Source organism: Mustela nigripes, chromosome 13 (assembly GCF_022355385.1).
Source record: "Mustela nigripes isolate SB6536 chromosome 13, MUSNIG.SB6536, whole genome shotgun sequence".
NCBI lineage: Eukaryota > Metazoa > Chordata > Mammalia > Carnivora > Mustelidae > Mustela > Mustela nigripes.
Genome location: NC_081569.1, coordinates 92,786,980 through 92,814,903, shown reverse-complemented (window position 1 = coordinate 92,814,903; position 27,924 = coordinate 92,786,980). Strand labels below are relative to the sequence as shown.

At 36.6% G+C, this 27,924-nt stretch overlaps 2 protein-coding genes and 1 non-coding gene across 7 annotated transcripts in view; 1 reads left to right on the top strand and 2 right to left on the bottom strand.

The window, feature by feature from the left end:
- The first annotated feature begins 1,198 nt into the window (after nucleotides 1-1,198).
- Nucleotides 1,199-16,181, top strand: FKBP3 (FKBP prolyl isomerase 3). 2 transcript variants are annotated; one of them, XM_059373137.1, is made up of 7 exons: nucleotides 1,199-1,362; nucleotides 4,077-4,178; nucleotides 5,715-5,822; nucleotides 11,950-12,085; nucleotides 12,599-12,666; nucleotides 14,520-14,617; nucleotides 15,832-16,181. In XM_059373137.1, exons 1-7 carry the CDS (start codon nucleotides 1,255-1,257, stop codon nucleotides 15,884-15,886), a joined length of 675 nt encoding a protein of 224 aa, XP_059229120.1. In that variant the 5' UTR covers nucleotides 1,199-1,254; the 3' UTR covers nucleotides 15,887-16,181. The 2 variants fall into 2 exon arrangements, with proteins under 2 accessions (XP_059229120.1, XP_059229121.1); XM_059373138.1 differs by lacking the exon at nucleotides 1,199-1,362 and adding an exon at nucleotides 1,464-1,742.
- Nucleotides 16,182-16,757: 576 nt separating this feature from the next.
- Nucleotides 16,758-27,924, bottom strand: part of PRPF39 (pre-mRNA processing factor 39) — a 38,676-nt gene continuing 27,509 nt past the window's right edge. For all 4 annotated transcript variants that reach the window (XM_059373133.1, XM_059373136.1, XM_059373135.1 and 1 more), the window contains 9 exons: nucleotides 25,431-25,596; nucleotides 24,833-24,940; nucleotides 23,567-23,731; nucleotides 23,126-23,252; nucleotides 22,484-22,752; nucleotides 21,407-21,591; nucleotides 18,122-18,196; nucleotides 17,741-17,861; nucleotides 16,758-17,509 (listed from right to left, as the gene is read on the bottom strand). In XM_059373133.1, the coding sequence (XP_059229116.1) occupies nucleotides 17,453-17,509; nucleotides 17,741-17,861; nucleotides 18,122-18,196; nucleotides 21,407-21,591; nucleotides 22,484-22,752; nucleotides 23,126-23,252; nucleotides 23,567-23,731; nucleotides 24,833-24,940; nucleotides 25,431-25,596 (1,273 nt within the window). In that variant the 3' untranslated portion in view covers nucleotides 16,758-17,452. The remainder of the gene's footprint in view (nucleotides 17,510-17,740; nucleotides 17,862-18,121; nucleotides 18,197-21,406; nucleotides 21,592-22,483; nucleotides 22,753-23,125; nucleotides 23,253-23,566; nucleotides 23,732-24,832; nucleotides 24,941-25,430; nucleotides 25,597-27,924) is intronic.
- Nucleotides 22,311-22,396, bottom strand: LOC132000553 (small nucleolar RNA SNORD127). The gene has a single exon (XR_009399402.1). It is a non-coding gene; the product is annotated as a small nucleolar RNA SNORD127 (small nucleolar RNA).

Below are 27,924 nucleotides of genomic sequence, written 5' to 3'. Positions count from 1 at the left end.
TAAAGATTTTATTTATTTATTCGACAGAGATCACAAGTAGGCAGAGAGGCAGGCAGAGAGAGAGAGGGAAGCCGGCTCCCCGCTGAGCAGAGAGCCCGATGCGGGACTCGATCCCAGGACCCTGAGATCATGACCCGAGCCGAAGGCAGCGGCTTAACCCACTGAGCCACCCAGGCGCCCAATTGGCTGTATTTTTAAAGATGTGAAAAGCAAAAGGGTTAGGTTGAATTAAATATCTTATTTCTTTTTCCAAGCCGAAAAAACAAAAATGCACGGTCTCTTTTTCACAAAGGCAGCCCGTTAGTTTACTATTTTTATTGTTAAGAGGGAAGTGAATGGTTTGGTCCCGCATTCGTGGGGAAATTCGAAAGCAAAAAAAAAAAGGAAGGGTTTCCCGGCTCCACCGTTACATCTTCATAAATGATACAGAGAGAGCAGTACGCGTCGGGGTGGTATTCGTCTAGTCTAGCGAAAGCTTTCTACCTCAGGCTTGGATACAATTGCCGACTTCTCCACCCTACACCTTGGCAGCTTGAGGAATAGCCTCTGTACATTTGCTTCCTCGTGGACATACGAAGTCCACGGACCGTCAGGTTGTTTTGAGCATTAGTAATATCACGGTCGTCACCCGCAAGCGGCATCCTGCGAGGAGCTTCCTCACGTCGCTTTATTTGGTCAAGTGTCTTGAACTTGCTTTGAAAAAAACTTTCTCGTGTGTTTTTATTACTTCGGCGGGATAGGGAACAATTGTATTTTAGTTTCACTTGGGTGAGTTTCAAAAGGGAGATGTGGGGTATGGGTCGTTCTGACGGGCAAGGACTGAACCTATTCAGGTGTGAAATTTTAGGCTAGAACTAGATAAAACGTGATTAGAAGTCTGAATGTTTTCTTAAGCAGGTTATATACAGGCTCTTAAAGGTAGAGCAGCCCGTCGGGTACACAAGTGTAGGTAATGGCTGGTAAATACCACTACCAACACACGTTGCTCGACGGGGTTCCAATTAAGGGCAGACGACAGCTTCAGGTAACCCGCACAGTCCGTCGCAACGACCGCATCACCTGGATCACACCCGGACTCAACCGAGGCCTTCTATAGACAGCCTTGACGTCACTCAAGGACGCGCACCAATCCCGCCACGTCGCACCCTGACCCCGCCTCCTCGAGCTCCACGCGAGGGTCACGCCACGCCCCGGGGGCGGGGCGATGCCGAACCTAGGCGGGCTGGCTCAGTAAAGCAGAGGCAGCGGGGGAAGATGGCGGCGGCCGTGCCACAGCGGGCCTGGACCGTGGAGCAGCTGCGCAGCGAGCAGCTACCGAAGAAGGACATTATCAAGTTTCTACAGGACCACGGTTCAGATTCGGTACCAGAGGCGGCGGGGCGGCCGGGCTGGTGCGGCTGAGGGACGCCTCACCCCCCCGGAGATGCCCGTACATTCCGTATTCCTCCGTGCCCCCGCCCTCGTCCTCCCGCGGCCGGTGGCCTGGAAGGCCGGAGAGGCCTCGCGTGCGCGGGGTGGCCAAGCTCCCGCCCTTCCGGGCTGCCCCATTTGGGAGGGGATATCGGTTTTATTTCTTGGGGCAGGCAGGAAGAAATCGCATAATTAAAACCTCATTGGGGTCCTTGAGTGAGGGTGGAAGCCATGAAGAAGAGCTCAGGAGATACTGGGGGTGGGGACGGGTGCCCGAGCTCTAGGGACCTGGGTGAGACCCCTGCGGTGGAGAGTAGGCCATTAGAGAAATGGTAAGGATTGTGAAGACTTTTGAGAACGGTATGTGCGTTTTGGTTTTTCTCATCAGTTACTAAATACTGAACACTACTGCGTGTAATTTTTAAAAAATCCTTAGATTGCGGTTTAACTTTTTTAAAATATCGACTCTTTACATGACCTTTTCACCTTTATACTGAGGGTAGTTAGATGCGCATTTAGTGTGCAGTATCTCCCATTGTTAGAAACTAAGATGTATTTGGCATTCTTTATCCTTGTACGCCCTACATTTTTCAGTCTAGTCTCCATCTTAACCACCCAACTCTGGTCACAAGTGTTTCGGGGGGTTTCTTTGGTTTGGTGGTTTTTGGGTTTTTTTGGTCAGACTTTTTTCCCTTCGGAAATTAAGATCATTCATACCTCTCTTAAATTGCCGAACCACTGCACAGTTCGTGCACTCTGCATTCCCCGTTTATGGGAAACAGAAACAGCAGTCTGTATGGTTTCTCTACAGCTTTTCATTTAAGTTCTAAACTTGCATTAGAAAATTTCTTTCTGGGTTCTTCTGTAATGATGTTTATTTTAATTTTGAGGGTTTTTTTTTTTTTTTAAGATTGTGTTTATTTGAGAGAGAGCACAAGCAGAGTAAGCAGCAAACGGAGAGGGAGAAGGAGGCTCCCCTGCAGAGCAGGGAGTGGGATGTGGGGCTCTCATCCTAGGATCCTGGGATCATGACCCCAGCTGAAGGCAGTCCCTTAACCAAGGTCACCGATTTTGAGGTGTCTTGAAAAGGAAATAAAGTTATTATCTAGCAACCAGTTCCATACATCTAGAATAAGTATCCTGACATCAGCAAATACTTAACATCTATAGCAAGAGCTATGCTCAGTGTTTGGTGATACAGGGTAAAAGAAAGACCATGCCTCAGGTATTCCATTTTATACCATTTTAATGGAGTTATTTTCTCTTAAGTCAATTCATATTTTCAACGGGAACAATAGAATAAACTAGGCATTATCATTTGTTAACATTTAATGCCTCAGTCCTATAGTCATCAGATTCTTAGAGAACACTGTACAATCAAATGTAAGACAGGCCTATCGGGACAATTTCAAGAGACTTGAGTTATCAAAATATTTTTTGATAGATTAAGTGCATATCTTAAGTGCATATTCTCCAGTATTCATTCACATACTTAAGCCTGTATTTGACAGTCACTATCTTATTGATCATAAGATATTAAGGAGATGTTTGCATTTTGGATATTTTTGGGATCTTGCAAAAGAAATGACTTGAGTGCTAAAAGCAACTGATACTTCCATTTAATCAAAATAACCTTTCCCCATCAGTCTTTATCATTTAGAATATTTCTCTAATTGGGGGAGAGGAAAAGCAGAGGAGAAAAGAATACAGCACTGATAGTGTTAGAAAAGTTCTTTTTATCAAAGGACAGAATATGCCAGAGGACAACGTTGAGAAAATAACAAAAATGAGGAATCAAGGACCAAAAGGCAGAAAAGGAAGCGGAATAAAATAAGGAAAACAAAGACATTATTAAAATCCTCACATTGCTTGATTTTGAGATGAAGTTAGTATTTTCATGTCCATTTATCAACGTAGTTTAAGTTTGCCAACTTTAGAGAAGTGGAATTCTGTTACTTTGGTTTATTAAGTACATTGTTATTAGTCCTGATAGCTAATATTTTTTGAGTTCTCACCAGGCAACAAACTGTATGTTTAAATGTATTAAATGGACTACTGCATTTATCCTTAGAACAACCCTCTGACATAGATGTTGTTATTAATCTTCCATTATGATACCGAAACGGAGTCTTTAGGAAAGCTTAGTCCTTTGTCTTAAGATCAGATAGCTAGGATTTTAATACAGGTGGTCTGACTCCTCAGCCTACACACTTAACCACCATATATCCAGCATTGTGTAACAGTGCTTCCCAGTCAAGAATGAGTTACAGCTTTGTCAAGATAGGTATGCCCAAGATGGTTGGAGATTCCTAGGACCATAGCCAAGTAACATCCTGCCAGTAGCAGCATCATCCAGTTACCAAAATGTGTTTGCTGTGTAAATGTTCTGCAAGTTTTATAATGAGAAAAGCGTTAGTATGCAACAGTGTGACCACTACATAGTATTACAGTTACAGTCTTGTCAATAATTTTTATTAATACACTGTATTTTTTAATCTTCCTTAAATCTTTTTTGTTAGGGTATAAAATATATTTATTTCATTTTTTCCATCATAAGTAGTTTTATTGAAGATATAATTACTAACATAAAAGGTCATTTTTCTGAATTTTAGACCCTTATTACATGAGGGAGATTATTTTGACTAACCAGCTTTTTTTCTTTATAGTTTCTTGCAGAACATAAGTTATTAGGAAACATTAAAAATGTGGCCAAGACAGCTAACAAGGACCATTTGGTTACAGCCTACAACCATCTTTTTGAAAGTAAGGTGAGTATTGTTTCATTTCATTACCATAATATTTAGATATTTTATTTGCAAAAAGAAGTTTTAAATTTATTTGCAGAATATATTTTAAGTTTTTCCACCTGGCATTTTTCCTAACTGTAATCACAAATGGACTAGCTGCCAAATCTAGCAACGTTAATCTGCAGGATGGCAGGATATTGTGATATTTTGAAAGGAACGAAATTTTTAAAAAATAATTCCCAGGATGCCTAGATGGCTCAGTCATTTGAGCATCTGACTCTCGATTTTGACTCAGATCACTGTCTCAAGGTCCTGAGATCAAGCCCTGCACTAGGCTCCCTGTTCATTGGATAGTCTGCTTGAGAGTCTTTTCCTCTGCCCTTTTCCACGCTTGCACATCCCCATGCTTGTACTCTCTCAAAATAAATAAATAAATCTTTCAATAATAATAATAATAATAATTCCCTGTAGCTTAAATTAAGACAACAAATAAGGGTACTGAAAAGTCAAAAATCCAAAGTTCCATTTCATTAATGAATTTAAAATCTTAGTTAGATTTAGGCTAACCCTCTAGAAAAACAAATTTTAAGAAATTCTCTAATACCTTTTCACTATGAAATGACCATCTTCCACAGCAAGGAGTCTTTTTTTTTTTAAGATTTTATTATTTATTTGACAGAAATCACAAGTAGGCAGAGAGGCAGGCAGTGGGGCGGTGGGGGGGTATGCAGGCGCCCTGCCGAGCAGAGACCCAATGTAGGGTTTGATCCCAGGACCCTGACCTGAACCAAAGGGAGGGGCTTAACCCACTGAGCCACCCAGGCACCCTGCAAGGGGTCTTTATTAAGGAATTGTGTGAATTTTTTTAAGATTGATTTATTTATTAGAGAGAACACAAGCAGGGAGGAGAGGGGCAGAGGGAGAGGGAGAACCTGTCCCTGCTGAGCATGGACCCCACCATGGGGCCCAACCAACTGAGCCACCCAGAAAACCCAGGAACTGTGTGAATTGTATTCATATCTGAGTCCGAGTTGGCCTTTCTACATCTTTTTTTTTCCCCTTTTAAAGATTTATTTATTCATTTTAAAGCAATACAGAGTACAAGAGCAAGACAGGAGAGAGGTGGGGCAGAGGAAGAAGGAGAGAATCCCAAGCAGACTCCCCATGAGCACAGAGTCCAACACGGGGCTTGATCCCATGACCCCAAGATCATGACCCAAGCTGAAACCAAGAGTCAGAGGCCCAACTGACTGAATCACCCAGTCACCCCTGAATTGTCCTATCTGAAAATCTCCTTTTCAGCATTTATGTTATGAGATGCTTTGGGGTTTCTAATTTGTTGATTAAAATGTTTAACATAAGATTTTTCCTTTGTTCTTAGGTAGTTTCCATTTATTTGTATTTGAGTTATATGGCCTATATTCATGATGTACATGAGTTATATGGCCTATATTCATGATGTACATATTAATTAAATTGAAAGTTGAAAATCTAGATGTCCCTTCTAGCTTTTAGCCTGTTCTGAATATGGTAAACAGTAGAACATTTTCCTTACAGCGTTTCAAGGGTACGGAAAGTATAAGTAAAGTGTCTGAACAGGTGAAAAATGTGAAGCTTAATGAAGATAAACCCAAAGAAACCAAGTCTGAAGAGACTCTGGATGAGGTTTGTATATAATATTATTTTATTTCTCTTGTGAATTTGAGAAAAGTATTTGTTTACAGCCCTGCTTTCTCATAAGGGGTGAAGGAGTATGGCTACTTTCAGTAAGCCAAATACTGATTTGGAGTGTGTTATCTCCCATAGGTATACTGAACCAGAATAAAATGTGTAAGAACCAAAGCTTTACAGTTATTAAGCCTTTCCTGTAAAATACCTCTAGCTTTGTATTTTATAGTTCCTCTATGTCTGACCAGAACTTCTGAAGTTCCAAAGCCATTAAAGGTTCTGGTTCATATTTATTAAAGTTGGACTGAGTAAAAGATACTTCACTGTGATTATTTTTAGCTTTTTCTAATGTACATGGTATCTTTGGCAATAGAAATAGTCCAGGCTTGGCTACAGGGTGTGGAGTCATCTGCCTCATCTTTCGCAACATAGGTTTTACATTTTGGTACAAGGGTTTGAAGAACTAGATGAAACCATTTCTGCAGATGGACAGCCCCAGTAGAGCCAAGGACAGCAGTTAGAACAGATGCAGTAGAGCTGAATTGACTATAATCTTGCCACTTCTGATAATACTTGCTAACTAAGCTTACTCATTCTAGCGGCCTTAGTATCAGTGATAATAATCTAGTAATAATAATGTTTTTTAGGTCTTAAAAAGAGATGCCACCTAATGATGAAGGTATGGCATTTGGATATTTGTAGAAAGAGTGCAAGTTCAAGTATAGAATTATAGTTTATATGACTGAAGCTAGTTAATTCACATGATATTTTCTTGTTGGTTGAAAAGCGCAAATTAATGTTGGTGGATATGTACACACAAAAAAGCAATTTTGAGGTTTATCACATCTAATATTTGATAAATGTTATATGTATTGGACAAATATTGAGCAGCTACTAAGGTTAAAAAAAGGTATAATAATTACTGAAAAGGATTGCAAAAACAGTTGGTAAAATAGTTTAGCCTCCAGAAAATTACAATAAAGGAGGAATTAGGCAACAGATTGTATATCATGAAGAGGCTAAGAAAAAGAGAGCTACAAATAGGGTATAAGAGCTGGAGACAATCTAGAGAGATCTTAAGAGGATCCTAAATTACATTCCATTTTTTAAAGACCTCTTTTCTCAGGGGCACCTGGGTGGCACCGTCAGCTAAGCATCCAACTCTTGGTGTCAGCTCAGGTTATGCGCTCAGGATTGTGAGATTGAGCCCCGTACTGGGCTCCACGCTCAGTGCAGAGTTTACTTAAGACTCTCACTCTTCCCCTACTTCGCCCACGTGCTTTCTCTTTCTCTAAATAAATAAATATTTTTAAAAATAAAATAAAATACAAATCTGATTCTGTTAACTTCTCTTTAAATCTCTTAATTGGCTGTTCAGTGACCTGAAGATTAAAAAAAAAAGTTTCATAATGTATGCTACGTGTATTTCCAGCCTCATCTTACACCACATTGCCTCCTTCACTTCTCCCCTGCAGACTATACTGTTTTCATGCTCTACCCTACTATAAAAATGCCCTTCTCTTTATAAGCCTTTCCCTAATCACCTACCTCAAAGAAACCTCTCCCAGCTTAAACCTACAGTGGGTTAGGTCACTGTGTCATTCCCATCTTAGACTTGTGCTTCCTCTTTAGTTCTCATAACCCATGCAGTTACACACATGACTATATTCTCTGTTAGAATGAGGGTCAGGACCAAGTCTACCACCCTCCAAATGTATCTCGAGTTTCTAACACATGGAACATGTTCAAATATTTATTGGATAATAATAGGGATAATTATGTTAACATACTCTCATTTTTAGAGGCTATGATATGATCCAGTTAACTCAAATTGTAATGATTACTCTCAAAGTTCCTTTTTCTCTGTCTGCAAGTACCTAGTTCAGATACAGTCTCAAGAATGCAGTTCTTCTTTTCATCACTCTGAAGTAAGAAATTGTTGTAAAACCAGGAAATTACCTAAAAGCCAGGTCCATTCAAGCACATAATTCAGGTGTACCTTTGGGAGTGATCTGACTTCTCACCATGAACTAAGCAGTAAGCAAGTTCTTGCAGTGAAACCCAAAATCAGATCAAATTACTACTGTGAAAGTGTGTTATATAGGTCCCAGAAATCCCAGTTTGTTTTCTGGCATCATCAAAACCTATACCTTCTGTCTCCTTGAAGATTCACAGTGCATGTTAGCTGGTGACAGTTCTGAGAAGGCATGCAGAATAAAGGCATATTTAACTTTCTTCAATGTAGTGATTTCCAAACTTAATTATGGTAAACCTCTTTTCTTCTCTAACAGTGTTAACAATGCTAAGGAATAAGTGATCTCTAAAAGATACTTTGTGAAACACTGAAATGGAGGCTATCCTTAGGCAGACTGGCACCTTCACCAAGACTGAGTAATCACCAGTTTAAATTTTTTTGAAGTATTCTATGACCTAGATTTAATGTAGATAACACAACGTGCCCAAGCATCTTGGGACAACAAATGGGAAAACAATGAAATGACATTAAGATTTAAAATATGGTTATTGTTCCGTAATTGTACCTTATCCATTCAAATAGTTAAGTGTGATTTCTTAAAAAAAAAAGTCTTAAGAAGGTCTAGTATTTTTTCATAAAAAAATTATGTAGTCATTCTCATTTTGTTTTACCAGATTTTGTAAGTCAGCTATATTTTTAAAATATTTTTCAGATATAAAAATAACATGTGATGTTTTTCAAATAGAAAAGTGGGGCACTTAGGTGGCTCAGTGGGTTAAGCCTCGGCCTTCAGCTCAGGTCATGATCTCAGGGCCCTGGGATCAAGCCCTGCATCTCTCTGCCTACCTCTCTGCCTACTTGTGATCTTTCTCTGTCAAATAAATAAATAAAATCTTTAAAAAAAAAAAAAAAGAGAAAGTAATAGAAAAGTATAGAGAATAAGTATTCCAACACCTAGAAATGAACATGCTTAACATTTCAGAATGTTGTCTTTGAATATTTTCTAAGTGCATATTGATTTAAATAGTTGAGATATTACTATTGTTAGATACTACTATTGATTTTTTACTTTATAAGAATTTTTCCACATTATAAAAAATTGAGTATTAGATTACCATAAACATGTGGTTATTTTGCCACTGTGGATAATGGTGCATTGAATAAGTGCACAAAGATTTTTTTTCCTAAGCTTCAGATTACTTCTTGAGCATATTTTTGTATAAATAGAATTATTATTATTGATTACACTTGTGATCTTTTTAAATTGCATTCCAAAGAGATGGCACCAGTTTATACTGCTACTAGTAGATACCTCACCATTTATAGTAACATTTTTCATTAAAACAACCTTGGAATGGGAGTGTCAGCAAGGAAGTTAATGGTTGCTTTTATAATAATACATGTACTCGTGCTGTAGATGTGACTTGATTTAGGGAGTCAGCCTAGCTTTAGTTGAAAGTGCTAATTCTTAGACTCTAAATTAAATTGGACTATATACTCTATCCAGGCATTACTTTCTGGTAAAAAAGATGGAAAAAAGACTGTCAGGTCGCTGTGAGTTTAAATGTATTGACGCAAGAAAAACAAAATGATTTGTGTAATACTTGTCATTCCATATGTGCTTGGGTAAAGTGGTTAAGAGCATGGGACTTTACATGTTAGCTGCCTGGTTTCCAGTCCTACTCAGCCACTTAGGAGCTGTAGGTGCGTAAGCAAGTTGCTTAACCACTCTATTTCTATATTTCCTTTTTTGTAAAATAGGAATAATGTACCTAAGGCATAAGGTAGTAACAATTAAGAGTTAATTTGTGTAAAGCATTTGGATAGTGCCCAGCACATAGAGGGTACTCGGTAGTTGCTATTTTAACTGATATCACTAGAAGTTAACTATCATCAGTACTACTTTTTTTTTTTAAGATTTTATTTATTTATTTGACAGAGATCATAGGTAGGCAGAGAGGCAGGCAGAGAGAGAGGGGGAAGCAGGCTCCCCGCTGAGCAGAGAGCCCCATGCGGGGCTCAATCCTAGGACCCTGAGATCATGACCTGAGCCGAAGGCAGAGCCTTAACCCACTGAGCCATCCAGGTGCCCCTATCATCAGTACTATTACTTGAGGTATTCAGGCATAGTGGAAGAATAGGGGCTTTGGATTCAGACAAGCCCACATCCATATTCATTCTCTACTACTCATCAGCTCTGTTGCAAATTCCCTGAACCTCAGTTCCTTCATCTGCAAAAATGCAAGTAGGTGACACCTTCAGAGGATTAAGAGTAAGTGGGATGGTATGTGTTATGTAGCTGGCAAATACTAGATGTTTAATGTCTTTTATTTTCTTTTCCCATTATTAAAGGTTTTATTTTAATTCGTTAGTTAACATACAGTGTTACATTCATCTCAGGTGTATACTATAATAATTCCGCACTTCCACACATCACCTGGTGCTCATCACAAGTGGACTTCTTAATCCCCATCACCTGTTTAACCCATACCCCCCCACCACTGACCTCCCCTCTGGAAACATCAGTTTGGTCTCTGTAGTTAAGAGTCTGTTTCTTGGGGGACGCCTGGGTGGCTCAGTGGGTTAAGCGTCTGCCTTCAGCTCAGGTCATGATCTCAGGGTTCTGGGATCGAGCCCCGCATCGGGCTCTCTGCTCAGCAGGGAGCCTGCTTCCTCCTCTCTCTTTGCCTGCCTCTCTGCCTACTTGTGATCTCTCTCTCTGTGTCAAATAAATAAATAAAATCTTTAAAAAAAAAAAAAAAAGTCTGTTTCTTGGTTTCTCTCTCTCACTTTTTTTCCCTTTGCTTATTTTATTAAATTCCACATAAGTGAAATTATATGATATTTGTCTTTCTCTGACTTATTTCACTTAGCATAATACTCTGGCTCCATCCCTGCCATTGCAAAGACAAGATTTCATTCTTTTTATGGCTGAATAATACTCCATTGTATGTATATATACTACATTTTCATTATCCATTCATCAATCAGTAGACACTTGGGCTGCTTCTTATCTTGGTTTTTGTAACTAATGCTGCTATAAACATAGGGGATCATATATCCCTTTGAATTAATGTTCTTCTTTTGGTTAGTACTCAGAAGTGCAATTGCTATTTTTAACTTTTTGAGGAACCTCCATACAGTTTTCCACAGTGGCTGCACCAGTTTACATTCCTGCCAACAGTGTGAGAGGGTTCCCCTTTCTCCACAGCCCCACCAACACCTGTTGTTTATTGTGTTACTGATTTTAACCATTTTGACAGGTGTGAGGTATTATCTCTGTAGTTTTGATTTGCATTCCCCTGATAAAGTGATGATGAGCATCTTTTATTCTTTTAAAGATTTTAGTTACTAATTTGATCAGAGAGAGCACAAGCCAGGGGGATGACAGCCAGAGGGAAAGGAAGAAGCAGACTCCCTGCTGATCAAGGAGCCTGATCCAGTCCTGTCTCAGGACCCTGGGATCATGACCTGAGCTGAAGGCAGATGCTCAATGAATGAGCCACCTAGGCGCCCCACCTTTAGCTTTCTTTAAAAGCTTCTGATAATCCTGTTTTGTTCTAGGAAATATGTCCCTTATGATCATTTCTATAGATGATTCTGTTTATTGTATGAACTTAAAGTTCAGAAACAAATGGAATATTACTGTATTCCTTCTAATTGGATATAGTAAAAATATTTAGTAATGTCAATTATTGGTGCTAAACAACTCAGATTTTTTAAAGTAAGTCACAGGGCTTTATTTAATGTCTTACAGTTTTATAGGAATTAGATAGTAATGATATTTCTAACCTTGGAAAATAATGGGATTTATTTTATGGTTTGTTGAATAATAGAATTTTGTCAAAAGAACAAGGTAGCTGGAAGTTACTTGAAATTATAGATAGGCTGTTTACTAATATTGCCACAGACTTGGAATTAAGATAGTGAGGTTTTTTTGTTTTTGTTTTTGTTTTTGTTTAACTCAGAGGTGAATCAGAGGTAAATAGTTTGTTAACCACATCTGTGAAACTTTGTGACCAGACTTGGGTCATAATTGGCTATATGAGAATTCTCTTTGTCCAAAAAAAAAAAAAAAATGAATTCTCTTTGTCATCCTTCTAAAAGAAGGATATGAGTTACTGTTTGTGTTGTTTTGTTTGTTTTTAGGGTCCACCAAAATATATAAAATCTGTTCTTAAAAAAGGAGATAAAACCAACTTTCCCAAAAAGGGTGATGTTGTTCACTGCTGGTATACAGGAACACTACAGGATGGGACTGTTTTTGATACTAATATTCAAACGAGTAAGTCTAAATGTAATCTTACCTTTTTAGCTTTAAGGCATTGCAAAATATGTGTGTGGTACATGAACAGTTGGCTGTACCTTTCTCTTGGCTGTCACTTTTTTCCAGAAGTCTTTTGCACCTGTGATTTACTTGGACTCAGAGGTCTTCAGTTCACTATTTATTGGCCGGGTGGATAAATACTTCTTGATCATTGGGAAGCAAAAAATAAGCTTAGTCTAAACTTGGTTAATATCCCAAAGTTGAGGCTTTCGTATTTAATGTAAAAGGTAGAACAGTGTGCTGTTTTAGTAGAGTAAATATTGGTCCTTACTCTCTCCCTCCTTTTAGACCATAACTATTTTTACATACAGAATTTTCTTGGTGCATTAGCTTTCTGAATCTTTATTTCTGAATCTTTATTTCTTTTCAAATGCATAATATGTTAAGTTCTAAAATTAAAGACTTAAATCATTATGTTTTTCCATTGGAACTTAATTTCATCGTGCAAAATAAGAAAATTTTGTTTTACAGGTTCAAAGAAGAAGAAAAATGCCAAGCCTTTGAGTTTTAAGGTTGGAATAGGCAAAGTTATCAGAGGAGTAAGTAAAAATGGCAATGAATCATTAGATATTTTGGCACATGCTGCATGTGGTATGGTGCCATAATTAGGATTGGGGATATGATGAACAGTCTTTTTGGAGTCTGACAAATCAGGTGCTGTCACTACTAACTGATCTGGCCCAAGTTTTCTGGGTCTCAGTTATGGACGCTACAGTCTTCCACAAGATTGCTGAACAATTAAAGGAGCATAACTACAATGCATAATATAATGAGACTCAAGTATTATTTTCTTCATGCCTCCCCCTTTTACTTTTTCATCATAAATTCTTCATCAGAAAGTTTGGCTTTCTAAATTTATCTTTAAGACTCTTGTAAAATGTTACATAGGTTGTTGCACCACTTTCACATCAAAGAGAAAGGTAAAAGGTAAAATACCTGTTTCAATGAAGTACTTAATATAGAAGCAAAAGTTTGTTCTGGGCCTTTTCACCTCTCACAACCGGAATTCAAACACAGGAAAATCTTTCAAATATAAGCATTCTTTTTTTGGCTACCCTTACTTACATGGAGAGATAATAGAAGGAAACTTTAAGAAAAGGGGAAGGTGTGATTGAGTTGTACTGACCAATGCAGTGTACGAAAGGAGGTAATAGATCAGGGCTCATTACTGGCTTCACTGAATCAAGTTGTTATTCCAGGGCCCATTTATTATTAAAATGTCTTTATTCACATCATCAAACATTGTAACTGAAATGCCTGTTAAATGCACTGAGAACCCTCCATGTTATTCTTTTTATTGTGGGTAAGTCCGTAAAAACAGCTCAATCATTCAGAGCCCTAGATTATAAAACATCTTAAAGCTAAAGGTTTAGTTGAAAATAATCCTAACTGCTACTTGATTATACCAAATTGATAATAACTGTATACCAAGTTAATCAGTTGCTTCCATGACTAATTTGCTTGTATATTTCTAGTGAACTGTATTAATTTCCATCATATAACAGATCTCTATCCCTTGAGTTTTATCAGAGTATCTGTCATATCTACCTTTGCATTTTGTAGATTTAACTGTTTTTCGTAACTTCCTTTAAGATCCAGGGCATATGGTTGTCTCAGTCGGTAAAGTATGTGAATTATCTGGGGCTGTGTGAGTTCAAGCCCCATGTTAGGAGTACAGTTTACTTAAAACTTATGTATATATGTATTTATTTTCCAAATTTGGACAGATGGGAGTGGCAACACAGAAACCTGTATCATTTCTTTGAATAGTTTTACCTTCTATGGAAGGTCAGTGCTGTAACATGTAGTTTATCTTGTATGTGCCATCGGACTCCATATTTATTTGACAGAGAGAGATCACAAGTAGACTGAGAGGCAGGCAGAGAGAGAGAGAGAGAGAGAGAAGCAGGCTCCCTGCTGAGCAGAGCCCTATGCAGGGCTCGATCCCAGGACCCTGAGATCATGACCTGAGCTGAAGGCAGCGGCTTAACCCACTGAGCCACCCAGGCGCCCCCATAATCTAATGATCTTAAGACAATTCTGTTTTTAGCTTATCCCTCTAATATAAAGTCAGAAGTTTGCCCTGGGATATATCAAGTGTATCAAGTTTTTTATATTATTAATAAACTGGTTTCCATAACTTAAGATAGTTAACATTTTAAAAAGTTCACCCTGTAACATTTGAAGCATATATTGCACTAAAAAATTGTTTAACATTCTCTTTTTTTCCATTGAGGAAATAAAAGACAAAGATTCACCCAAGGGTGAAGGCAACAGCCTTACAATATAGTAAAATCCAGTAACAATGCTTTTTGGTATATTCAGCCTTCTAGTTTTTCATGAATTTTTTTTTCAATTGTCATTAGTTTTTATTTCATGTTCTTGCCTTTAGTGGGATGAAGCACTCTTAACTATGAGTAAAGGAGAAAAGGCTCGACTAGAGATTGAACCAGAATGGGCTTATGGAAAGAAAGGACAGCCTGATGCCAAGTATCCTTTTTTCCTTTGTGAATAAAGAAAAAAACACGAAGAAAGACCACCTGAATGAATAAAAGATATTGTGTAGGTTAACTTGGAGAATAGGAATCATGTCCAGACTAGTATTCCTGATATCTAGATGCTTCTGTATCAGCACCTTCAATATGGACGGGAGTTAATATTTTTCATTGAGAAAAAGTGTGCAAACTTGAGCTAGAATAGATTCTTACCTTTTTTTCCTCTTGAACTCAAGTTTTCTATTTTTAGAGGTAAACTTTCATCTTTGAAAGGCAGTTGTTACTGTATGAAGGATTTACTTCAAGGAGTTAAGATGTCCAGTACAATCAAATGAAGCAAGTTATAGGATACAAGTATGGCTCATGGTAATTTTATGCTACAGTATAATTTCAGGCAGTTAATGGGTACTCAGAGCTTAGAAATGGAACACATATTGAGGATTACCAGTTGTGAAGTTGAGACCATGGGTCCTCTGTGATTACTACTAATGATAATTTCTGATAGGCCTGGTTTGTGAAAATTCAAAAGCCATGCCTCCTGACCAACCAGAACAATCCAATAACTGAGAAGGTAGTTTTTTATGTTGTTTGTTCCATTCCAATTGGACTAGTTGGATCAGTTAAAGTAACTTTTGAAAAATTTGGAAGGCCTCTCCCAATTTTATCAGTTAAGATTATTTGGGAATATAATAATCCTCTTCTAAACCTATCAAAACTAGATGGCCCAACTACAGCTCCCCCTCTCATGTGAAGCATCTCAAAACCAATCAAATAAAAATCACACTTCTCTGAATTCAGCATCTTAAAATTCATAGCAAATATCATGCATTAGCTATATGAACTTCGATTTAATATAACTTATACACCCAACTAGATTTTTTTTTTTTTTTTTTTGGTAAGCACAGAGTAGCAGTCTTCATTAGGTGGTGGCTAAATTGGGAGTACTGATGAAGCATCCAGGAAAGGAATATCCAAGTCCAAGCTCAACCTATCTAGTTGGTCTATACTGATAGGTTATAATCACCATTCACAAAGATATTTTTAGCAACCACGAAGCTAGTATGTACTAGCACCTCAATCAGTCATAAAGCTCTTCTCTTTGGGATTAATATCCAATATCCATTATATATAATTCTAATTTTAGACTGAGGTTATTGGGAATGAAGGAAGAAGTAATTTTTATCAAATTTACCTTGACTTCTTCAACAGAATTCCACCAAATGCAAAACTCATTTTTGAAGTAGAATTAGTGGATATTGACTGAAATTGCAGCAATGCTTCAGATATAATGACATCAGCAACAATAAAACATTGCCTTGAAGAAACTTATGTAACTAATTAGAGCTGGTTACTATTGTAAGGGAAGAGTCGACTGGAAAATTCAAGAGCTCAGATATTGTTTATCCAATCCCCAACTTTTAATATACGTAATCCATTATAATTCCCTAAAGTTTGAAATATTTTACTACAGCTATGTAAAATACTGGTTAAGGAGAAATGACTTTCCTTTACCTGTTGTAAACTAAAAGTCTCAATAAAAACATATTCAGTGTCTTGCATGTGTTTGGTGTTAATATATAAATGTTCTGATGTGCTTAACGACAGCTAAGGCTTAATCAGAACAAGGAGTTATAGTAAAATTATCTAGACAGCTTTGCCAGGGACACTCCTCTTAAAATCTTTTCTCTTCTTCTAAAGAGCTTTTATGACTTTTTAAAGATTTTATTTATTTATTTTAGAAAGAGTGCATGTGCATGAGCTGGGGGTGGGGGGGGGAGCAAGGAGCAGAGAAGAGGAAGAGAATCTGGAGTTAACTCCCCACTGAGCTTGGAGCCACCTGACACCGGGTTCAATTTCCCAACGCTGAGATCACAACTTAAGTGGAAACCAAGAGTCGGAAACCAAGAGTTGGATGCCCAACTGAGCCACCCAGATGCCCCTCCTCTTAAAATTTTAAAAGAAGTAGTCCTGTATAGTGAGAAGACAAGCACAGAAATTGAGGAAGCAAAAACAGCTAAATGGTCTAATTCTGGCAAGAAGAGAACTAAATTCTTTTCAAGAAAAGTATACTTCAAAAACAATAAATCACTAATAATGAAAATAAAGTCAATATTGTTAGGTGATCCAGCCCCCCCCCAATAAATTCATAACAATTTGTTGAGAAGTCTTCAGTTTTATTACAAAAATGAAGATGATCAGTTTGATCAAAATGAAAGCTTGCTCACAAGTTTTACATGAATATTCTAAATACAAAGTCTCCTGAAACAACATACTTTTGATATGATTTTCATTTTTTAAAAGGGATGCAAACATTCCATTTTTCATTTATAATCTCTATCCCAAGACATAGTATTTAATAGTGTATCTTTTCTGGCAGTTAAATCCAAATTCACAAGGATAACTGAAACAGACAAAACCTTGTCATCAAAGGTTAAAAATCCATTTTTTTTTACAGAGGTAAATCCTTAATAACCAGCCCTTACATATTTTCAGAATCTTGTACTATACTGACATGATTTACAGTCAGTTTTTTTTTTTCCTACCCCTTAAGGCTACAAAACTGTTGCGAATGCATTGCAAAAGAATTCTAGACCACTTAATGCAAAAATCAAAAAAATAGTTCTCCAATAAAAAGTAAATTTTATAAATGGTAGGAAATATCTGTGGTAGACTACTAAGTGACATTTTCCCCTATTCCTAAACAAATCATGTTACACAGAAACAGGAAGACAAGTTATCAAATACAACAAGTTTATGTTATGTTTACATCCCTCATTAAAAAAAAATAATTTTTGTATTTTTCACACATTCCATCTGATATATTTTCTCATCAGGTTGGAGGGGGAGGGTAATACTGTCCATAATTCCAAGGATTCTGATAATTGTACTGAAAGGAAAAAGCACACATGTTAGCATGCTAGAACTGGCTGATTCCATTTATAAAAGTAGATATAATTAAGAAAAAAGGCATGTGTTCACTACTAACAATTCTAAGACTTAACCACAAAAATAATTTATTATACAGTCTGGAGTATAAGTTGTTTAAGAAAAAGAAAAACCTATCCTAACTAAGCTTTTCTAACATCCACGAACAAAAGATTAAATTATGTGAACTCACTTGATACCAGGCACTATAATTATATGCAGCTTGATTTGCCTGTAAATCACCATCAATCATCTGTGTAGATGATGAAGTTGTATCTTCTGTGTGAACTTTCTTTTCCTCTGGTTCTTCTGATCTAAATAAAAGGACAAAATAGAAATTTTGAAAATTCCCACAGGTAAGTACTTTTAAAACAAATGGATGAATGTGTACATTTGTACCTACGTACATTTATTTTAGTAGAGTTTTTAACCACTCACTTTTGTATGATTTTTTAAAATTATGAATATAAAGTATCTAAACTACCACAACATGGAGGTAACGTGTAAAAATATTTATCTTTAAAGGCATTTCCACAATAAAATGTCTTCTTTTAAGCATCCCTTCATTACATACCCATTTTCTGCTTTCCTTTTTAAAGAATCCTGTTCTTTTAGGAGTGTTTGATGTTCATCATAAGCATTCAGAAGCCTGAGAGGGAAGAGGGGGAAAAAAAAAAACAAAAAAAACCTCTGGAATACACAAAAACCAAACTGTTAAATTTATTAAGTTTTGGACTTATTTCTACTTGGAATCAAAAATATGTTGCAGTGAATATCCACTGAACCAATATTAGCAAAACTTCCCAGCTACATTTACCAATGTATTTCCTTTGGGAAACCATTACTCTCAGCTTTGCTTCTCAGCCCATGTGATTCAAATGGGGCTTCAGGGATTCAGGACTGGCCAATTACAGTAATCCCCCGACCAATATGGCCCAAATCAAGATGTTTAGTAAGTCCTGGGATTCTTGAGCTATTAGAAAAATGCCTGTTCTCTGTACTACAGTTGGCTGACGGTGATGAGATATTGGTAAAGAGCTAACTTTGATTATCATTTCTAACACAGAGAGCCCACCTAAGAAATTTACTACACAACTAAGACAGTGACTTTGAGGATGTGTTTTTGTCAGTGCAAAGAATGAGTCCTGACCATTCTGTAATTTATATACTTTCAGATCTAATTTAACACTGCTTATTAAGATACCTGACACCAGTTAGGATAAATTATATTTAAACACTGGCCACGTGATAAATTGAACTAAAACTAATACAAAACTACAGGGGCGCCTGGATGGGTCAGCCAGTTATAGAGTCTGCCTTTGGCTTGGGTCATTATCCCATGCGTCCTGGGATCGAAGACCGCATCAGGATCCCTGCTCAGTAGGGAGCTAGCTTCTCTCTCTCCTGCCCTCTCCCAACACCCTGCTTATGCTTGCTCGCTCTCTCTGCACTCTCATATAAATAAAATCTTTAAAAAAAAAAAACTAATACAGAACTACAATCTGTTATCACTGATTAAAAAGGTAGTTTTTTAGGAGGTACCTGCATGGCACAGTTCGGTAAGCATCCAACTCTTGGTTTCACTCAGGTCATCTCTGGTTTGTGAGATCATGCCCGTCCTGGGCTCTGCACTCAATGCAGAGTCTGCTTAACTCTCTCTCCCTCTCCTTCTGCCCCCCCTCCCCTGCATGCACGTGCACTCTCTCAAATTTTTCTGAAGATAATTTTTAATAAACTAAAAAATTCTAACATTGATATGTGCGCATTATCTCACCTGGAACTCAGAACTTCAAAAACGGTGTCCCCTGAAGCCAAACTGACTGTAAAAATCCTAAAGATTTTATTTACCTTTTACCATTTTCTGAAATTTTTTTTTATAAAGACAAATGGCCTTATTTTAAGTAATCATAAACCTGAACACAGATAATATTTCTGTATTTCTCATTTATACAGAAATATTATCTGTGTGTGTATACACACACATATACACACACACACACATCTAATGATAACCTGTAACTCTGATCCCAAAATGTTCAAGAGACTCTAAAATTGTTAATACCAGCAATCTCTGGTTGAGGGTTTACTCAACATCAAACACTTTAAATGGACTAAGTTCTTTTAAGACTTTTAACAACCTGTGGATTAGGTGATCAGAGATTCAATCATGAGAAAATCTGGAAACTGAGGAATACACAAATGGTAAAGTGACTAAGCTAAGACTTAAGCATATATTGTTTGAATTAAACATCACTTCTTACCAATACCTTATAACTGCTACCTAAATTTCTAAGTTTCTAATTTTTAAGCTCATTTATTTTTCAACCATTCCCTTTTTAAATTTCAACTACAATAATCTTAGACCTGACATTCAGACTCTGTATAACTATATTTGCAAGGGCCTAACTGGTATCTTTATGTCGAGCCTCAGATTTGCCCACATACTATCACCGAATTCAAATGTATCACATAATCTCAGTCAAAACTCTTAACAGCTTCCTACTGTCATTTGTGGTATTGCATGCGCTCTAACCCAGCCCAGTGTTCAATGCACAGCACAATTAACATCACATTTCTACTACAAAAGCCCTCCAATAAAGCGTATGTAACTTTTAAATGAACTTTTGTTCGACCATTTTATGCTTTCCTTATCAGAATCCAGGAGTACCTAAATGAAGCCCCATCTCCTCTGTGAAGGATGACAAATCCATTCTCATCCACAGAAATCACAGCCGCCTTTAACAGTTTTGTGCCACCTCAGATACTTACATATTTTCTCTGATCATCATACCATCCACTAGACTAAAACCTGGAATTAAATATCCCATTTCTTTTGTGCACTTTCTTCAGTACAAAATAAACAGAAGACACTAAATATACAGCACATGTGGTTAGAGGCACAGACTTTGAAGCAAGTTCTATTCCCAGCTGCACAATGAAATAATAGCGAACTGACCTTTGCAAACACTACTAATCTCTTTAAGCCTCTCTTCATCTATTAAAAGAACAACAACAACTACAAAAAACAGTACCTACACCCTTCTCATTAGGCTTACATATTTTACATTAGATAATCCATAAAACACATTTAATGTATCAAGCACATACATACGATTGTATTAAAAATTAACTTATTTTAAAATGTTTATTATGTTAACTAAAATTTTACTCAACCATCAAAAATATATACATACATATATAAAGACACATAAATCCTCATTTTATCAATGGTTCTTTCTAAGGAAAAAAGGGACATGCCTACTAATAGGTGGGACAGTTCCCCACTAGAATCAGTTAAGAATGGAACAGCAGCAACACTCTTACCAGTACTTCTACTCTTCTATTTTGCAAATATAAATCCTAAACTTCTCCTTTTCCCAAATGCCTTAGAGTGAATCCTTCCACCACCCTCAACTTTCAGCTTTTTACAATGCATTAAATTGAGCCCATTAGGCATGATCTGTGCAACCATATCCATTTTCTCCAATCAGAGATAAAACGGCGTCCCTATTTCAGATTAAATCCATGCACTTTTAGTGGCCTATATTCTATTTCTGTGTTTTAGGGTTCAACCCCTGACCCATTTCTTTTTGATGGGATTGCAGTTTCCTGCCTTCACTCATTGCATTACCATGCTAAAATTTTGAAAACAATTTTGAAGGAAAGACAAACCATCTATCCTCCTGTTAAATACATACACATTTGCAAAATTGAGTTTACCCTCCATATATATGAGGAAAAAGTAACCTAGGCAAACATTTTAAATTTAGCAATAATTTGTACTAATCATCAAACTCCCAAAATTATCAATGCTCATTGACTATGCAAATAAATAGATAATATATAATTAAGATCTTACTTATTAACATCTGAACCAAAATCTTCAAGAAATTCCACTTTTCTCTGAGAAAATGTAATTCTCATTTTAATAGGTAATGAACCATGTATAGCTCTGTCAAAACAATTTAGGATATTTTCTTCATTTTGTTTGAGGTCACCACTATATTCCATTTCAAGTAAATTGAGGTATAACTTTGTATTCTCCTGTATAAAAAGCAGTATCAATTAATAATGATTCTAAGATATTTTGATTAGAACAGCTATTTAAAATGCCTTAATGTCTAAATTTGAAAAATACTGAAAATCATATTAAAATCTAACATGTTAAATGTTTTGAGCATACATCAAAATACGTCAAAAAACTAATTAGCACACTGAGAAGTAATGACATCACCCTACTATCTCCCAAATTACAAAAACTATTAAATCCCAGTAAGTGAAAATCCCTATTACCTTGGGTTTAATGTGGCTTGATCTTACAATGACAAATAAAAAAATAAAACATTAAAAAATAAGTTTCTACAGTTCCCATTAGTTTAAATCTTTACAACTGTAATCACCTTCAACTGCAGCTGAGAAATGCAATTACAGACCTGTGTCTTAAAGAGACCTAGTATTAGCTGAAAATCCTTAAAAACTTAGAAATATCATTACACTGCCTTTTATCAACTGATAAGAGTGAAATACTTTGGAAAAGGAGAATCTCACTGGTATAGCAGATAAAACATAGACAACTATCATGCTTTTGATTATAAGGTATTCTTCCAGGTCCTCCTCTACTTAAAATAATCAGTAAATCTGCTATAAATTTTCTAAACATGAGAGAAACAGAATGCGTCACAATGTCTGCAACCATTTTTAATCCAATTATTTTAATTTTCTCAACCTTTTAATTCCTAATAATTCAAAAAATTTTTCAAGAATGGCAACATCAGTTTAGAGGGACTGTTGTCTTCATTTAGTAACGAAATATATTACATACAGACCAAATCTTTCATCATAGTTGCCAAAACGAGAAATCAAACAAGAAGCATTGTTTTTAGGTTGTTTTTGTTTTTGTTTTTTATGAAAGATATTCTAAAATACAAATACATACTTTGTCTCTTTCGATTGCTTCCAAAAGCACCTTTCTTGATTTTGGAAGGTTTTTTTGTATTTTGAAAAGATGCCGAGCTAGTTTGATAGCATAAAACGATGATTCATTATTTGATCTGGCATTCTTAATGGCATCCTGAAGCAAATGTTCAGCTTCTTCCATATTTCCATGCCGTCGCTCTAAACTTACTCTTCTCAAACGAACCATTGCCAATCCTAGAACACATTCTTCAAATGTTCTCAAGATATTCCTGGCTTCGTTAATATTACCTAGAAATGTTAATTAAATGTTTATGCTTCTGTTTAAACTTCTAAAATATCCTTTATGCAAGGTATGGCAAATAATAGTCCACAGGCTAAATCCAGCCCTCTGCCTGTTTTGTTTTGTTTTTTAATTTAAAACTGGAAAAAGCCATGCTCATTTGTTTATCTATTATCTACAGATGTATCTGAGCTATAACAGCAGAGTTGTCAGAAAGAGACCATATGGCTTGCAAAGCCTAAACTATTTACTATCTGGCCCTTTATAGAAAAAAATCTAATGACCTCTGCTTCGCACCATCCCTCAGGACTCAATTCCTAGAACTTTCTCCTGAAGTAACTTAAAATCCCAAAAATACCAACCAAATTTCCTCATTCTTACCCTGCTGTTCCTCAAAAGCTGCCCAAAGCATATGCACCATGGGTTTCTTTGGGAGATGAATAGTGCAAGCTCTGCTGAAGACATGCCTCACTCCTTCAATGCTATGATTTTCCATGTACTTGGCATACTACATACAGAAACAGAGGAAATACTGAATAATTTACAGTTGAACAAGCCATTAAATATGTGACAGAACGATAAAATTCTATTTTTAAACCCATTCAGCACCTTTATTGAACCACTAGACTAGTTTCTGTAAGGAAGGACGAAGAGAGGCAACGAGGTTGGCATATGCAGCAGTCAAATCTGGTTGCAAGCAGACCATCTCCTAATGCAACAGATATAGTTATATGAACAACATTCAACAGAAGTACAAAAAAGGTTAGTCACTAGATCAATGTTTATAATATGTTCAAGTTTCAGAGCACCTAATTTTCTTACCTTAATCCAAAACTCCTCATAGAGGGCACATGATATGACACATCTTTCAAAGAGAACCACAACTCGTTCATGAGTCCCATTTTCAATTTCAAATTCTAAGTATTCTTTCCAGTTTTTTAGTTGTGCCTTTTCCAATGGTTTCACATGAAAATAAGGTCTTTTAATCTGCAATAAAAGTATGACCAAAAAAAGTATGACATAGGAATGAAAGTAAACCAATACCAACACCAGAAAATGTGTAACTATAGTAATAATAGGAATTATCTAAATTATGTATGTAATTACAGTGAACCAAAATATTTTAATCACCATACTTCACAATAAAAACTTTTAAAATTAAATTTCTTAGGTTTTACAAATTGAAGAAATAGAATGTATTTTCCACTTATTTAGTAATTGTAATGACACTACATAATTTCATGTCCAGTAAATTTTTATCCTTATTGAGTATTTTAAAACTGAACACAAACTATAAAACAGAAAACAGATCAGGAATTGCCTAGGGCTAGGAGTGGGGTGGAGGTTACTCAATGAAAAAGGGGCCAAAGGAACTTTCTGGCATGACAGACTAGTTCCATATCCTGTCATCTGAATATACAGTCAAATCTCATAGCCAATCAACAAAAAACAACATACTATGATTCCTCAAATGAAAGGCCAGAACAGGAAAATCTACAGAAACAGAAAGTAGATTAGTAGTACCTTAGGGCTGGGGATAAGCGGTGGAGCAGACAGGTGAGGGAGTAGAAGGGTGACAGCTAAAGGTAAAGGGTAAAGGATTCCTTTGTGAGGTGATAAAAATATTCCAAAATGGACCACAGTGATGGCGGTACCTATCTGTGAATACACTAAAAACTACTGAATTATACACTTTAAATGGATGAACTATATATATGGTAAGTGCATTTTATCTCAAAATTGTTTAAAAAAACAGAAATAAATTAGAATCTTTAGAGGGAAACCCTCATTTTACTACCCATCTAAAATGGGTACATTCTGTTGTACAAAAAGTATGAACTCAATTAAGATGACTTTAAAAAACTGAATAAGTGCAAAAAATGGTTATCTTCCAACTTGAGTAAATCTGAATTCATTTTTGAAGATTCTTAAATTGATAAAGGAAAATGATAAAAATGATCATGGGAAATTGATGGTATCTAAATAGGCAAAAATAAAAAGGAGTAGAGACATTACTCAAAACTGAAAAGAAAATACATTATTTCTAACTTTATATTTTGAAGCCTATTACAAAACAAAAACACTTACACCTTCTTCAAATGTCCACCTTTTACTAACTTCATGCTCATTATAATTAAACATTTCTTGATGAATTTCAATGATTCTATGTCTCATGTTTTCTATTTCTGTAATCAGCTTGAGAAGAAAAAGAAAAAAAATTAAATCACACAAGTTACATACTGGAATTTTTTAATATTATTGTTTACATTTAAATACTATCCACACCTACTTTATGAGAATAGTGTAGGTTTTAAACTGTTAACAATTATGTGCAAAGTACAATTAAAAATACTAAAATTTATAATAGAATTTCCTAATAAACCACTTTCTTGTGTGTGTTTAAGGTGGACCAGTAGATTACTGCATGGGCAAAACGTCCCTTCTATTTTCAGGTGTCTCAGTAAAATAGATTCTATTAGCTCGTCCAAGCTATTTCCAGGTGTCTCATAGTAAAATAGATTCTCTACCTTAAATCTGTACTTAAACCACATTATAGCTAAAGAATTCCCATTTGCCTTAATTAGAAATAAATTTTATACGAGATACAAGTCACACAACACACACAGTCAAGGGATATAAAGTCTAGTTTCTCATGCATTGAAGGATTTTTTACTCATTTGGTTACCTTTGCTGGATCGGTAATGTCTTCAATTCCCGACGGCAGATCATCACCAGGAGGACCATCATCACCACTATGTCCATTTACAGAAGCTAATTCCCTCCGCAGCTGAATAAACTGTTCGCCAGTTAACAGATCTCTAGGCAAGTTATTCTGTACATGTTCTTTAAATCTAAAAGAAACCAATAAAAATAAATGCTCTATATAAGAAGTATAATTATTTATTTATTTATTTATTTGACAGAGAGAAATCACAAGTAGATGGAGAGGCAGACAGAGAGAGACAGAGGGAAGCAGGCTCCCCGCTGAGCAGAGAGCGCAATGCGGAACTCGATCCCAGCACCCTGAGATCATGACCTGAGCCGAAGGCAGCGGCTTAAACCACTGAGCCACCCAGGCGCCCCAGAAGTATAATTTTATTTTTTTAAAGATTTTATTTATTTGACAGAGAGAAAGACAGACAGACAGACATGGTGAGAGAGGGAACACAAGTAGGGGGAGTGGGAGAGGGAGACGGAGAAGCAGGCTTCCCGCAGAGCGGGGAGCCCAATGTGAGACTGGATCCCAGGACCCTGGAATCATGACCTGAGCTGAAGGCAGACGCTTAATGGCTGAGCCACGTAGATGCCCCAAAAGTGTAATTTTAGATCCGACATTCAATTCCTACTACACAGTACTCTTTCAAAAAGAAGTCTGATATGAAACACCAAACCCTTTCTATCCTTTTTTATAATAAAAACCGACCACTTGATGACATGTTCATTTCTTTCATGCCTTTGCAATATAATAGAGAAAGCATGGACAGGCATAAATTCAAATCGTAATTCGGTACACTATTAGTTATTTGACTTTGGGCAAGTTTTTTTTCTTAGATTTTATTTATTTGGGAGAGAAGGAATGAGCACACACAGACATGGACAACTGTGGGGGAGGGGCAGAGGAAGAGGGAGAAGTAGACTCCCTGCTTGAGCAGGGAGCCTAATGTGGGGCCTGATCCCAAGACCCCTTTCATGACCTGAAAGGCAGGCGCTTAACAAACCAAGCCAGCAGGTGCCCCAGTTTTTCCCTTCTTTAAGTCTTGGCTTTCTCACATGTAAAATGGCACAATACTATTTTGCAAGATTGACTTATTTATGCAAAATCACTTTAAAATTAAATATAACCCCTATTCAAACTACAAATGATCATTTGAAAATGATCAACAAATGTTTGCAGTTCCTTCCCCACCTCCCAATTACTCCTGAATTTGTGTCCATGCAAGATGATCCAATGAAATTGCCGTAATAAAAGTCACCAAAATTACATGCAAAATTAAATGGACACTTATTTCATAGTACAGTCTATACTCTAAAAATGTCTTCACTATTAAAGGCCTTTAACCATGCTTTCCTTTTAGTAGCTTCTTTGCCTTTGGCTGAGTTACCACTTTCCTGGTTTTCTTCCAAGTCTCTAACTGATCCTTGATCTTTGAGGATTCTTCCTTCCTATCAGTCCCTAAATGTTAGGATTGCCATGGATTCCATTTGGCATTTTGTTATCTATTTTCATTTACTTCCTGGTCAATCTTAATAATACAGAATACAGAAATAATAAGCAAAAAATTTGAACTTCTCAATCCTACTCTATCCAATCGCCAAAACTCTGCCAAAGAAATAGGTTAATTTTAAGCTACGAGTGTTTTTGGGAAAAAAAAGTCATTTCATTTTTCCACACACACTAATTTTAATATATGTATGTGTATGTGTATACATATATATATATACATATACACACATACACACAATATACATGCAAATTAAATCAAATATATGCAAATTAAATCAAAACACCAACATGAAGAGCTAAAATAGTTACACTATCTAAATTTGGAAATTTATATACATCTTAAAATGATTGCATCATCTTTATCCAGAATCAACACCCTCAGCATTTCTAATTTTGATTAATGGTACTGTCAACCACTGTTTCTAAATCTCTTCAACCTCACTTCACTTACATTCCACTGGGTATCAGGTCCTATTGATTCTACCTTCTAAATATGTCTTCACATCCTGCTCATTTTTCATCTGGATAAACATGGACAGCTTCTAGACTCTAGTCTCACTATTCCCATTTCAACCCTAATGGTGCTATCAAAAATGTTATTAAAAAGTAAACATGAGGGGTGCCTGGGTGGCTCAGTGGGTTTAAAACCTCTGTTTCCAGCTTGGTCATGATCCCAGGGTCCTGGGATGGAGCCCCACTTCAGGCTCTCTGCTCAGCAAGGACCCTGATTCTCCCTCTCTCTCTCTGCATGCCTCTCTGCCTACCTGTGAACTCTGTCAAATAAATAAAATCTTTAAAAACAATTTCTTTTTTTTTTTTTTTAAAGATTTTATTTATTTATTTGACAGAGAGAAATCACAAGTAGATGGAGAGGCAGGCAGAGAGAGAGAGGAAGGGAAGCAGGCTCCCTGCTGAGCAGAGAGCCCGATGCGGGACTCGATCCCAGGATCCCGAG